This window comes from Gossypium arboreum, chromosome 9 (assembly GCF_025698485.1).
Source record: "Gossypium arboreum isolate Shixiya-1 chromosome 9, ASM2569848v2, whole genome shotgun sequence".
In the NCBI taxonomy this organism is placed as follows: Eukaryota; Viridiplantae; Streptophyta; class Magnoliopsida; order Malvales; family Malvaceae; genus Gossypium; species Gossypium arboreum.
In genome coordinates, this window is record NC_069078.1 from 2150339 (window position 1) to 2163640 (window position 13302).

The 13302-nt window shown below is 32.4% G+C and overlaps 1 protein-coding gene across 2 annotated transcripts; it reads right to left on the reverse strand.

The window, feature by feature from the left end:
• Positions 1–89: 89 nt before the first annotated feature.
• LOC108456840 (alpha-glucan phosphorylase 1) lies at positions 90–9480 on the reverse strand. Of its 2 annotated transcripts, none has more exons than XM_017755543.2 (15): positions 9142–9480; positions 7391–7629; positions 7211–7312; positions 6631–6807; positions 6192–6467; positions 5515–5786; positions 5024–5141; positions 4437–4931; positions 4170–4322; positions 3164–3292; positions 2727–2963; positions 2554–2630; positions 1415–1601; positions 1135–1335; positions 90–359 (listed from the first exon to the last, which is right to left on the reverse strand). In XM_017755543.2, the coding sequence occupies exons 1-15, from the start codon at positions 9380–9382 to the stop codon at positions 243–245; spliced, it is 3021 nt and encodes a 1006-aa protein (XP_017611032.2). In that variant the 5' UTR covers positions 9383–9480; the 3' UTR covers positions 90–242. The 2 variants fall into 2 exon arrangements, with proteins under 2 accessions (XP_017611032.2, XP_017611033.2); XM_017755544.2 differs by having other exon boundaries at positions 7391–7620; positions 9142–9475.
• Positions 9481–13302: the final 3822 nt, after the last annotated feature.

Here is a 13302-nt window from a genome sequence, read left to right on the forward strand (position 1 = left end):
ACAATTGTATATAATTATATAAAATATATTATGTGGATTGAGAAATTATTCTATTTAAAGAATATAAACAAACAAAAATAATAAATTAATTTTATTCTAAAAGCGATTCTTATTCAAAATTTTATTGCATTTATAGAGGCTTGACTTGTTACAATATGCATGTTTTCCTTGCATTACAACAAAGAGAGCAGTTATTAACAGGCAAAAGGGCAGTCCCCATGGTTGAAAAAGTCTAACCAAAATTATGGTAATTCAACAGGCTTTATGTTCCATATTTCTCGAGCATATTCATGAATTGTTCTGTCACTGCTGAAATTGTAAGAACCTGCTGTATTCATGATCGACATTCTTGTCCATACCTACCGCACACACAGTTACAACATTTAGGTAACAGATCAACATATATCAATATACTCATATTTTGGTGTGAGTGTTAGATATTGGTATATTACCATACTCAAATTTGAAGTGAAAGGGATGTTGTAAAATAATGTAAAGTAAACTACATTAGTAATCACTCAACTATTATTAAATGTTTTTTTTAGTCACCAGCTAACCAACATTGACAGCTTTGAATATTAACAAAATAGCAACTTTAACCCCCAACACTTTTAAATTATGTCAATTTGATCTTAAATTCTGAAAAAAATTACCTTTCAACATTTACATATTGTGTAACTCGAGACTTTTTTCAGTAGTGTGTCTTTGAAAGTCAATTTTAAAAGAATGAGAAAAGACAATTTATTATCTTGGATTTGTGGGTGTTCCTATTTTTTTTTTTCAAACAATTTTAGCTGATAAACTTGTTTTTTTAGCTTTTTAGGTGAAAATATCACAAAAAAAACCAAATTACATAACATTTAAATTTTACGGGTTAGATTTTTTAAAAATCAAGATCAAATTGACAAAATATATAAATGTTGAGGGTTAAAAATGCCAATTTTAAAAATTATCACCATCAGTCCGCTAGTGACCAAAAAAGAAAAAAATTAATAATTGAGTGATCATTTTGTAACTTTTCTTAATTGGGTGACTAATAATTAATATTACCCAACAATATAAGAGCTTATCCCTCAAGGGAAACATGCACGAGAGTGTAAAATATAACTATATGCAGAGAAAAAGGTTACTCACCTTTTGGTCCTTGTATGTTTCGTCGACCTTTTCTTGGCATTCTATGTAACTTGGGAAGTCTTTGCCAACAAGGAAATAGTCTGCACGACCGAAACCTTCATTTCCCTCTAATGATCCCAGGAGTTCATTATAGTCGGAAGATCCGAATACGCCACTTTTGATAAACTTCTTAACTTCTTCGAACTGAGGATCCGGAACGAACTGTGGTAAGATGTTAACTATGTCAATGAGGTGACAAAAACCCAAGGGTGAAAGGAAAACCAGTAATCAGACCACATACCTTCCCCTCAGCTCTTTCTTTCCGAAGCCCAGCAATCTCGTGAGCTTTAGCCCCGAAGAGGAAAAAGTTTTCTTCTCCAACCTCTTCTCGTATTTCAACATTGGCACCATCCAAGGTCCCGATTAAAATGCAACCATTCATCGCGAACTTCATATTGCTGGTTCCACTTGCCTCCATTCCAGCAGTACTGCATAAAGGGAAAACGACAGAAAAGAACAGAAAGAAATTCAGATGCCCTGGTGTCAACTTAGCGATAAAATCGAGATAGAAGGCTCCTATAAAGGTATATACCGAGCTCATTGCAAATCTGAGTAAACATGGAATTCATTTTTTATGTCAACACCACAACAGCTTGAGCTCGATAATGTTTCATGCATTGAAGTTGAGTCAATTTAAGGTAAAAGTATCATGAAGGTCCCTGTATTAGGAGTTGGATTGTATTTTGCCCCCTCTACTTAAAAAAATGGGCAAATTAGTCCCCGTACATTAGATCAAAGAGCAAACTGGTTTATCTGTTAAAATTTCATCCATTTCTACTATTAAAGACTGGTTACCGTACGTCAGCATGAGGTACACGTGGCATGACACATGTCACTATCTAGTTATTCTGTCAGTTATTTCGGTTTTTAACAGTACAAATGAATGAAACTTTTAACAAGAAGGACCAATTTGCTCTTTGGTCTAATGCATAGGGACTAATTTATTCATTTTTTTAATAGAGAGGACAAAATGTAATCTTATTCCTAGTACAGGAGCCTCTATGGTACTTTTACCATCAATAATATAAAATAACTAATGTATAATGCTTCATCAAACTGATTGAGTATAGGCTTTCCCAAGTTATAAAGAAGATTACATCCTTTTACAAGTAGGGAGTTTTAGCGTAAGCTAGGAAACTTTCCTGCTTCTATGCTACTCGGACTCAGACTTGCTGGACACTATGTGTCCACGACAGCTATACTCAATATTTTGAAGTATTTCCATGAATCTAAGGGTCATATCCTCACTGTCTGAATATGCATCAAACATGGATAATTTTTAAGAAAAAAGGAGAGTCAAAGCAACATAGCATGTTTACCGTTTAAGCAAAAAGCAAATTATGTGAAGAATTATCCATATAATGTATAAAATTGAAATACCTGATATGTTGTGATAATTCACTTGCAGGGATAAGCAATTCAGCCACACTCACATTGTAATCAGGAACAAAAATAACCTAAAATTAGAACATAACAAGACATTATGTCTGCTTAGTGATCTCGGGAAAGCACCGTATTAGGTCCGTTAATGATATTCTGCAGTCAAGACATACCTTCAGTAAATCACCTATATCAGGATCATGATTAACTGTAGCTCCAACATCGGTAATGAATTTCACAATTCTCTTGGCTTGAACATAAGTGGCAAATGCTTTTCCCCCGAATATACAAACACGTGGAACGAACTTTTTCTTTCTTTCTGAAGCACTCATTTCTTTCATCTTCTTGTAACGGTAAACAATACCCAAAATATTCAGCAGCTGACGCTTGTATTCATGGATGCGCTTCACCTGAAATTCAATATAGAATACATTTTGACAAAGCATTCAGATCTAACCGTCTTGAGATTACTATCTGAAATAGCTACAATGGTCTGAAAGTATTCATAATATTTATCACAAACAAATACTGAATGACGGACAATATTATGTCGACAATATGAGCTAAAAACATAAGGTTTGAGGAAAGCTTAGTTGACAAGAGAAATTACCTGGATGTCAAACATTGAATCAGGGCTTACTATATAGCCTGTCCTTTCTTTAATGAGGGATGCAACTTTTAACTTGTTGCTCCTTTTTGCTGCCCTCCATTGGATCTGAAGATCCTCGTTATCTGCAAACTATGAACATATGCCATAACACTGATTAGGTTCTTTCATAATAACTTGAAGATCCAGATGCTTCCTTGTACATACAGTCATTCAAATTAACCATAAAAAATGCTCATCTAGTATTTTTATAGACAAAGACACAAACACAAAAGCTTGTATATCAGAATCCTAGAAGGTAACTTTTATGAAATATCACTGCTTGAATTTCAAAAGCAATGCCTAACCTGGAAATAAAAATATTAGAATGGTAAAAGTACCATAGAGGCCCCTGTACTAGGAGTCAGATTACATTTTGTCCTCTCTACTCAAGAAATGGATAAATTAGTCCTTATACATTGGAAAAACACGAAAATTGATCTTCCTGTTAACAATTCCATCCATTTTTGCTGTTAAGAACTGGTCTTGGTACGTCAGCATAAGGTACACATGACATGCCAAGTGTCACTGTCTAGTTATTCTATTAGTCACGCTAGTTTTTAATAGTAAAAAAGAATGAAATTTTAAACAAAAAGGATCAACTTGCCCATTTTGAGTAAAATGGGCAAAATGCAATCTGACTTCTAGTATAGGAGCCTCCATGTACTTTTACCACCTGTATATTTAATCAGCAGGACAAATAGGACAAAATGCTACAAAAGGCAATCTGGTAGTTTTCCTTGTGAAAGAAGCATTTTAAAAGGTTTATCCGACATTGCTAGTTTATTGTTTCATAAAATTTTCCAAGTCATATCATCACTGGTCATTCACAAACCTAACAGAGAATGCAAATAAACTTCATTTCAATTAAAAGACTAAGAGCACATTGTAAATATATGTTTAGAAACATAAAAATAATTGTACAAGAAGTTTTACAAGAAAAAGAAGAGCCACGGATATGGCAGATTACCTTTCTAAGTTCAGACAACTTTTCAGTATTTAAAACCCAGTCTTCTGAGCCTGTCCAGCTCGTTATAATGTTACTCAACTCTGGATTGCAGAAACGGATCCATCTTCTTGGTGTGACCCCATTTGTTTTATTTTGAAATTTCTCAGGCCACAACTGCCAAAATTTGAGCTCAGAGATCAATAATAGAATCATTTTCCTAGTAGATACAAACTGAAGAAACTCAATTTTGATCATCAAGTTGAATGAGGTTTTATAAATTGCATTTACCTGAAAAAAATCATTAAACACTTCGTCTTTTACTATCTCACTATGTATGGCAGCAACTCCATTCACTGCATGACCACCTACGACACATAGGTTAGCCATACGAACCAGCTTTGGGGGCTCCGGTACTGGTTCTGGGATCTTCTTTTTCTTCCCCTGAGTGCCTTCCTTTATAGATTTAATTTTTCCACCAGCAGGCTTAAGTTTTTCTTCTTCCTCTTCTTCTTCTGCTTCTGCTTCTGCTTCTGCTTCTGCTTCTTCTTCCTCTTCCTCTTCCTCTTCCTCTTCCTCTTCCTCTTCCTCTTCCTCTTCCTCTTCCTCTTCCGATTCTCCAAGTTCATCACTGGGAACAGCAACAAGACTTTTCTTGGGTTTAACTAGTAAATCAGAAAATGCAGCCGGCAGCTCAACATTTTCTAAAATTCTCATCTGCTTCAGTTTTTTCTCCAGTAAGTTAGAATCTGCATTACCATGTTCTGACACTATGGTACGAATTAGCTGAAAACAGTATAAAGAGGGATGAAAATTGAGTTAGAATAGGAAATCCAAAAAATTGGAAGGTTTTGTTTGATGTATGTGTTCCATCTGACCTCCTCATCAATCATTTCTATAATCTCCATGTGTCGAGGCAACAGTTTCTGCATAAGTTCTAAACTCCATTTCTCCAAAGCCTCAGGTAGGACAGTGTGGTTTGTGTATGCCACGGTTCTAAAAAACAGCAATACAAGGTATACAAGTTACCACATTATAGGGAAAGAAAAAGAAGAAATTAGAAAGGGAAAATCTATTTTAGTTTTTACTTACTAAAACCACAACATAAACAAGGTCAATTTGAGAAAAAAATAAGCAATTGAGAAAAGTGCAAATGTCCAATATGCACAAGCACTCGTACCAAGCAAAAATTCAGAATTGAACGTAACACAAATAACTTATATTACACTAAAGCATGTGTTTAAAACTGCAGAGATGTAGATTTGATGACGAGAGTATACAGAGTATGGCTTGAGCTTCTCAATAACCTCACAGCATATATGTTATAAAAGGAAAAAAAAAAAAGGGATTTCTCATGCATAGTGTATACCTTTGGGTGATATTCCAGGCCTCCTTCCAGCTTAAACCTTTCACATCAATCAAAATTCTCATCAGCTCTGGAATGCAAAGAGTTGGGTGAGTATCATTCATTTGCACAGCAACCTTGTCAGGAAATTCGTCCCATTTGACCTTTGCTCCTGATCTTCTCTCGAAACGTGCAATGATATCTTGTAGAGAGGCAGAGCACAGGGTGTATTGTTGCTTTAAACGAAGGATTTTTCCTTCAAGTGATTCATCCCCAGGATACAGTACATAGCAAATCTGATATTCAAATATGTATATTATGAGTCATCCTCACCCGACCACTTGGATCAACATTGTGCATGAAAAATCAACACAAAAATTGAAAAACGTGAACTAGATGTGATTAGGGGCATAAATGATGCAGAGTGCAGTTAAAATTCTTGATATTTCTGAAAGAAGACAACCGCAGAACAATTGCCTAAAACTACAGACATATATACTCCATTTTAAGACCAATAACCATTTCAGAAATTTTGTTGTATTACTTTAGTGTAAAGAACCTTGGTTCAGATTCTCCTCCAGATTTAGCCCGATAGTCTGATGAAACTGTGGAGAGATGTGCCAACAAATAGCTTGACTTACGAAGAGCAAACAGATATATTGCCACAAGCAAAAACACATAACGAACAAAAAAAGACTGACCTTTTCAGCATTATATAGGGCCTCAGCTGCTTGGGTATGTTTTCCAGAATTAAAAACAGATAGATCAAAGTCTCCTGATGGAGCTTTTGTTGACCAGAGTCTTAGGTTAATCGTGGTTTTAGTTTCATATCCTGGTATTGGGACATCATAAGCAACAGCCTGTATATCCTCTCCTCCAGTCCAGTGTTTCTTTCCATCTGAATCTGTAAGAACTTTGCCATAAAACTTGATAGGATATACAACATCATTTCTCACAATTTCCCAAGGATTGCTCATCTGAAAAGAGAAGCCATAATCAAGATAAAGATAAAGAAGTTGGTCAGTTCAGAGAGGGAAAAAAACATTAGCATTCATTATGCAGATGTTATATAGACATGTGTACATTTATTTCTACAATGATTGCTTAGAAAGAGAGATAACAAACAGAGAGCAAGTATACCTCAAGCCAATTTTCAGCAACTTCTTCTTGCCCATCCTTTGTAATACGCTGTTTAAATAAGCCATACCTATATCTAAGCCCATAACCCCATGCTGGATAATTCAATGTTGCCAAAGAATCCAGAAAACAGGAGGCAAGTCGACCAAGGCCTCCATTCCCTAGGGCAGCATCAGGCTCCTATAAATCAATTGAAGAATTTAGATATCGCCAAAGAACAATGTGAATGCCAGCATATAGACACCCTCCCTGTTTTTCTTTTTGACAAATACACGAAATAAATCAGAAAGGGCAGATTTTTAGAAAGAACCAAATGAAAAAGTTCTATATTTCTAGAGAGTGGCGCATTAGGGTAGCTGGTAAAGGATCCAAATGAATTTTTGTCTTATATGTCCTGTTGCTTTGATAAAACAGAGAAGTTATTAATAACTAAGTCAATTAATATAGTTCAATTCAAGATAAACACCTATAGTAATTCTATAGCAGTCTGGAGAGTCTTTTATCCTCTCAAATCATTCTCTACCATCAGAATGTGTTGGTAAAGTTAGGTGCACTAATAAAAAATTTACATGCACCAACCAACCTGGGAAGCTATATTTTCTAGGTTGTGTCCAAGCTTGCTCAAGGCCTCTGCATAAGCTCCAGTAAGCCCTAAATTTCCAATTGCGTTCAACAGTGCCCGACCCTATATAAGAAATAAAAAAAAAGGCTGAAATAGTAACATCTTCAAAGGAAGTTACAGAAATGTCAAACAAGTGCAGACCTGTAGAAATTCCATTGACAAATAGTAAGCCTGCTTTACATTCAATCTTTCATAATAATCATACGTGGCATTCCAGTTTATAATGAGAGCGTCACGAATACTTTGTGCAGTTGCAAAGAAAGCCTTTGGAGGATCGAACTTCTCAGGGGAGAACAATGGGGTGAACTCTGAATGGTATTTGATACTAGAGGCAATAGATGAAGCATCTGGAGGGAAAGGATTATAACTGCCTGGAGATTCTAAATCAAAGGAAACAGAACATAAGTTAAAATGAAAAGGAAAAAGTGGAAAGTGAAGGACAAAAGAAAATTTGACCTTTTTTCCAGTGCAATACAAGTGCAAATTGTACTGGAAAAAATCAACTAATCTGTGGATATTTTGCCTCAGCCTAAGATTATAAAGGACTAGACAAGGTATAACCTTTAAGTTACAGTTTGTTTTTAGATATGTCACGGTGCTTTATCCATATTATTTTGCACTTAATTAGCTAATTATGAAATGACAAAAGAATATTGCTCATTTTGAGACACTTCATCTATGATTCTTTATTTCAAAGCCATCTTCCATATGAAAAAAAAAAAGAAAAGAAAAACCAACTTTCATTCATGATGCCATGTCAGCACTGACTTAGATAACTTCAAAATATATATATATGTTATATGTATGAGTATGAGTTATTTAGCTAATCAGCAAAATAAGAACATAGCTTAATCTCAACCATCAAAGAAGCAAGCATTTTTCCCTTTACTTTTCACCAATAAGCTGTTGAAGGCTTCAAAATTCTTTAATCACTCATTGGAAGTAAGATAGGTAATATAAACTGGTCGCGTGACTCATGATCCGCTTCATGTCTTAATAACCAACCAGATAATAAGTCCCAATCCCTTTGCGATGTTAACAAGGTAAAGTGAGACTTGTTACCATCCTAGCACATCAACAGATCCAAAAAGTTCAATTATTTTCTGCTGAAACTCATTTTTTTACAACCGTCAATCAAACAACAGCATCAACTAATATCAGAGATTCAAAGTTTTAACTTCAAATCAGCAGATTCTATATGTGAGATAAAGATGATACTAAAAGTATCAAACAAGAGATACGATAGCAACAAAAGGTAACAAACAACAGTAAGAACTCCGCACCAAAACCACGATCAATCTCTCAAATATAACATAGTGAGAGAAGTGGGATCCACTTATGTTAGTGTAAGTAAAATTAAAATAGTTTTATATACTTCCATACTTTTTTGCATAATTAATATTCTAACAGTCCAGCCGTCAGATCACGTTATTCGAGTTTTGAGCAAGTTATGTAAAAAAAATTTCGACCTTTAAAAGTATACTGATAATATGGATGAGATAAAAATATCAAATCAATTCAAAGCTTTGATTTGCATGAGCATGATTATATTAAAATTTTCGATAGTTGAAGTATTAATAATATAAAATGTTTTATTACTGTCTAAATAAATCCTCCTCCAATATAATATATAATGTTTCTCACTCATGATCATTCAACTACAAACCTCATAATGATTAATTAATGTCTGAAAAAGAAAATAAGAAAAAAAAATCTAACACACACAAAATCAGTAGTTTCTAAGTATCAAACATTAACACACACAAACAAAATCCACAAGTTTCCAATTCAGCAAGCAAAAAAGTACATAAAAAGAAAAAGAAAACTGAAAGATAAAAGTAAAAAACAGAGTTTCTGCATTTGTATAAAGAAATTAGAGAAGGAGATCGAACCTTGTTGCTGAGTTACTAGATCTTGCACCTTCTGTTGCTGCTCACTCGACACATTCCTCACCGAAAACGATCTCTTCACCGGCCTAAGCTGCCACTTCCTAATCAACATCAGCTGATCCGGTTTGATCCCTCTTCTACCTCCACCACCACCGTGGCTGAAGTCGACGAATCTACCCACCGCATTGCGACTCGAAACTGCCTCCGCTCCACCCGGCATCGTTGAATATCGCCACGTAGCCATCTCTCTTCGAACTTGATGTAAACCGAAAGAGATCGAAAGTTGCCAATTTCAAGTGTCATGTAAGTAGAAAAATGAAACGATTCACGAGATTTATAATATGCCTGGAGTTCCAATCACCTGTGATCCGATTTAACTTCTCATTTCCCTTGATTTCCACCTGGCAAAATTTCATTGGCCCGCTCGAATTATAGTTTACCGTTACTATCACCACTTTTGGTATTCGGATTAATTAAAAGGTTAAAATATGCCTATAGTCCCTGTACTTTTTGAAAAAAAAGGAAATTAGTCCCTGTACTTGTAATTCCATTATTTAATCCTTTACCTTTCATATTTCAAAATTCATTTCTAACTGCTAATACTGTTAAAATTTTATGTTAAATTCAAGTTAATTACAACATCTTTTTTAAATTACATGATTATCAAGCGAGTACTTCTTTTATTTCAAAATGTCACACTAACAACAAAAAAAAAAAAACTAATAGTTAAATCTGAATTTCGAAATTTGAAAAATATAGAGACTAAATTTTTAAAAATACAAATACACTAATACAGGGACTAGATTCCTAATTTTTTAAAAATACAAAGACTATAGGCACATTTTAACCTAAGTAAAATCATGCTGCCTTCGATTGAGATTGAAATCTGGTTTTGGTGACGCGGCGTCATCTAAACGTTGAGGGGTTTAAGTTTCTATTTTGGTAACGGAAGGAGGAGATTTTAATCTGAAGAGAGATATTTTAAACATTTCCTGCCATGGGAAAAGGACAAAAGGGCGAGTGAGAAGGGAAATATGGGGAGCCATGTAGGTCTGCTCCGCCCACTTGTAAGTATTTGATTGGATAGGGTGGATCCTATCGAGATAGTCATACAGTAAATTATGTGTTTTATGTTTATGTAAGACCCCCGCAAAAATGGACGGTGGAGATTTAAAGTGTATAACGACAAGAGGCATTTTTCTTGTCAGTCTAATCATATCTGCTTTAGTTGGGATTATAAAATGAATTTTTTCGCATTTTATTTTTATTAAATTGTTTACTTAATTAGTGTTGAATCTATTTTGAGCGATCCCAATTATTCTACGACTTATTTTCTAATTATTTTAATGCCTAATATATTAGTAAATTAAAGTTTATTCGAGATTTTTTAATGATGAATTATAATTTTGTTTGTTTCATATTATATTTAATCATTTATATTTAAAATATTACGTTTTAGTGACTTACATTATTATTTTGTTACGAGATAGTTACTCTACCGTTAAATTTTGTTATCTCCTTAACGACAGTCCTACGTGACAGTCGGGATGAAAATAGATTTTAAATTAAATAAATTTAATTTGGACTACCACGTAAGACATCTAAGTTGGTATTTAAAACTCATCTGGATTGTCACGTAGGACTATCGTTAGGAAGGTAATAGAGTTTAACAGTAAAGTGACCACTTCTTAACAAAACGATAATGTAAGTGATTAAAACGTAACATTTCAAACCTATTTTATTAAAGTAATTAGATTGTGAATATTTTTATATTTTAATAATTTTTTTATATATGTTTTAGGATTTTATAATCTTTCTAATAATTTTATATAAAATTATAGTCAATTTGGTAAAAAAAATTTTGAGGACTACATTTATTATTATATTAATTGAAAAATTTAATGTCATCATTCCATTAATCACTTAACGATTAGTTCACGAAATTTTTTGAAAATGTTATTGACCAAATTATATTTTTTAAATTGAGTGAGAAAACAAAATTACACATCATTTAGTAACAATTGGTAGAGTTTAACCTAAATTTTAAATGTATAAAAAATAATACACGATAAATCTATATTGTAACACTGACAAGTGTTCTGTTAAAAAAAATGTTAAGTGTAATGATAAAACATATTATACTCTCAGAAAAGAATATTTGTTCGAAATTTGAAAATAACATTATCAATAATAACTTCAAACTTCGAACATAAATCGTACCACCAACTTGAAGGATAAAAACTAATAGTTGATACTTTCACAATCCTTAATGCTTATATTAGGGTATAGATATGAGTAAATCAAATATTTCTTAAATATGTAAACTGAAATAGATTGGTATGTATTAATACTAATAAAAATTGATAAATTATATTTATAGTCTCCTTATAATTAAAAAATTCATTTTATGACTTTTTTTTACCATAGGGCTCAACTAAAAATTTAGGCCCATTCATTGGGTTTGAGTTGGGCCGGGCCCAAAAAATAGGCTTAAAATTTTGCCTAAGCTCGACCCAAATAAAAATACTAAAACCCGAGTCCGGTCCGACCCGCCCGTATTTATTTTTATATAATTTTTAAATATATATAATACATAAAAATACTAAAAAATTAAAATAAATATTTTCCAATAAATTGAAAATAAATTTTAAAAAATATGTAGACTTAAATAGCACTACGATAGATGCAACTTAACAAGCAAATACCTCTAAAATAATAATAAAATTAACAAAGGCCTTTAAAATAATAACAAAATTAATAATAAAATAAGTTTTATACAATATCCAAATAATAACAACAAAATAGGAGTAATTAATAGTAATATAGTAGTAAAATAGGGAGAAAACAAACACCTTCATCTTTACTAATCATTCATGGGCCGAGTAGCCCGACCCATGAGCTGGTCTAATCATTCATGGTATTTACTAATTAAAAATAAACACTATCATCTTTTTTCCACATCATATGTACAGTTGATCAACAGAGATAATGGATGATGTGAAAAAAAAAAAAAAGATGATATGTTTATTTTTAATTGGTAAGGTCCATGATGTGGAAAGTAGGGTTCATAAAATAATTTTTCTTACAATTGGTAACTTTTTTTCAATCAACTATGAAAAGTTGCAAAATGATCAATCAACTAGGGGTGAGCAAAACTCGATTCGATTAAAAAATAAAAAATTTTAAATTTTGAGTTATTCAAATTATTCAAGTAAACTCGAATAAGTAATCTGAGTTTCGAGTTCCAAATGAGTTGAATTTTAAATTCAAATAACATATTGGTATAAGTACCCTCAACAAAAATTACAAAATAATTCAAAAATAATTTTAAAATTTAAAGTATTTATAAAAATTCCAAAAATAAAAATATATAAAGAAAGTTAAAAATTAAAATTTTCTAGAGTAATAATTTTGAGACCTAAATAAGTTAATTAATTATTCAAAATTATCATACTAAATTATTCTTTTATTATTATTATTTTGCTTTGGAAAAGTTTTCAAATATATATAGTTTCAAATTTATGTGCTCTAACACAGAGGTGAATCTAGGGGGCTAGTAGGGGCGCCGGCCCCCCTAAAATGAAAAATTGTTGTTTCGACCATTTTGAAAATTTTAAAATTTTAAATTAGTAAAGGTAAAATTACACTTTACCCCTAAAATTATGAAAATTTAATTTAATCCTTTAAAATTATAAAGATATAGACTATTAAAATTAAAATTTCATTTCGCCCCCTAAAAAAATTTTCTAGCTTCGCCTTTACTCTAACATGAAATTGGTTATATTATAACAAGATTTTAACTTGACATATTTAATTTTTTAATTTAACTCAGACAATTTCACTTGATTTGAAAAAAATTCAAATCGAGTTAGAGTGATAAAATAGGACTCGTAAACTCGTTTAACTGAATTTTTTTTCACTTGATTTAACTCGATTCGATCAAACGCTCACCCTTACTCTCAACTAATCGATTTTTTTTCTTTTCTGGCACAAACCATTAAATGGCTGATGGATAGATGATGTGGTAGCTTTTAAAGTTAGTATAACAACTTTAACCTTCAACATTTATATATTGTGTGAATTTAGTTTTAATTCTAAAAAAAATTAACTTCTAATATTTACACATTTTGCAATTTATTTTTTTTTTCAAAAAAATTATTTTTC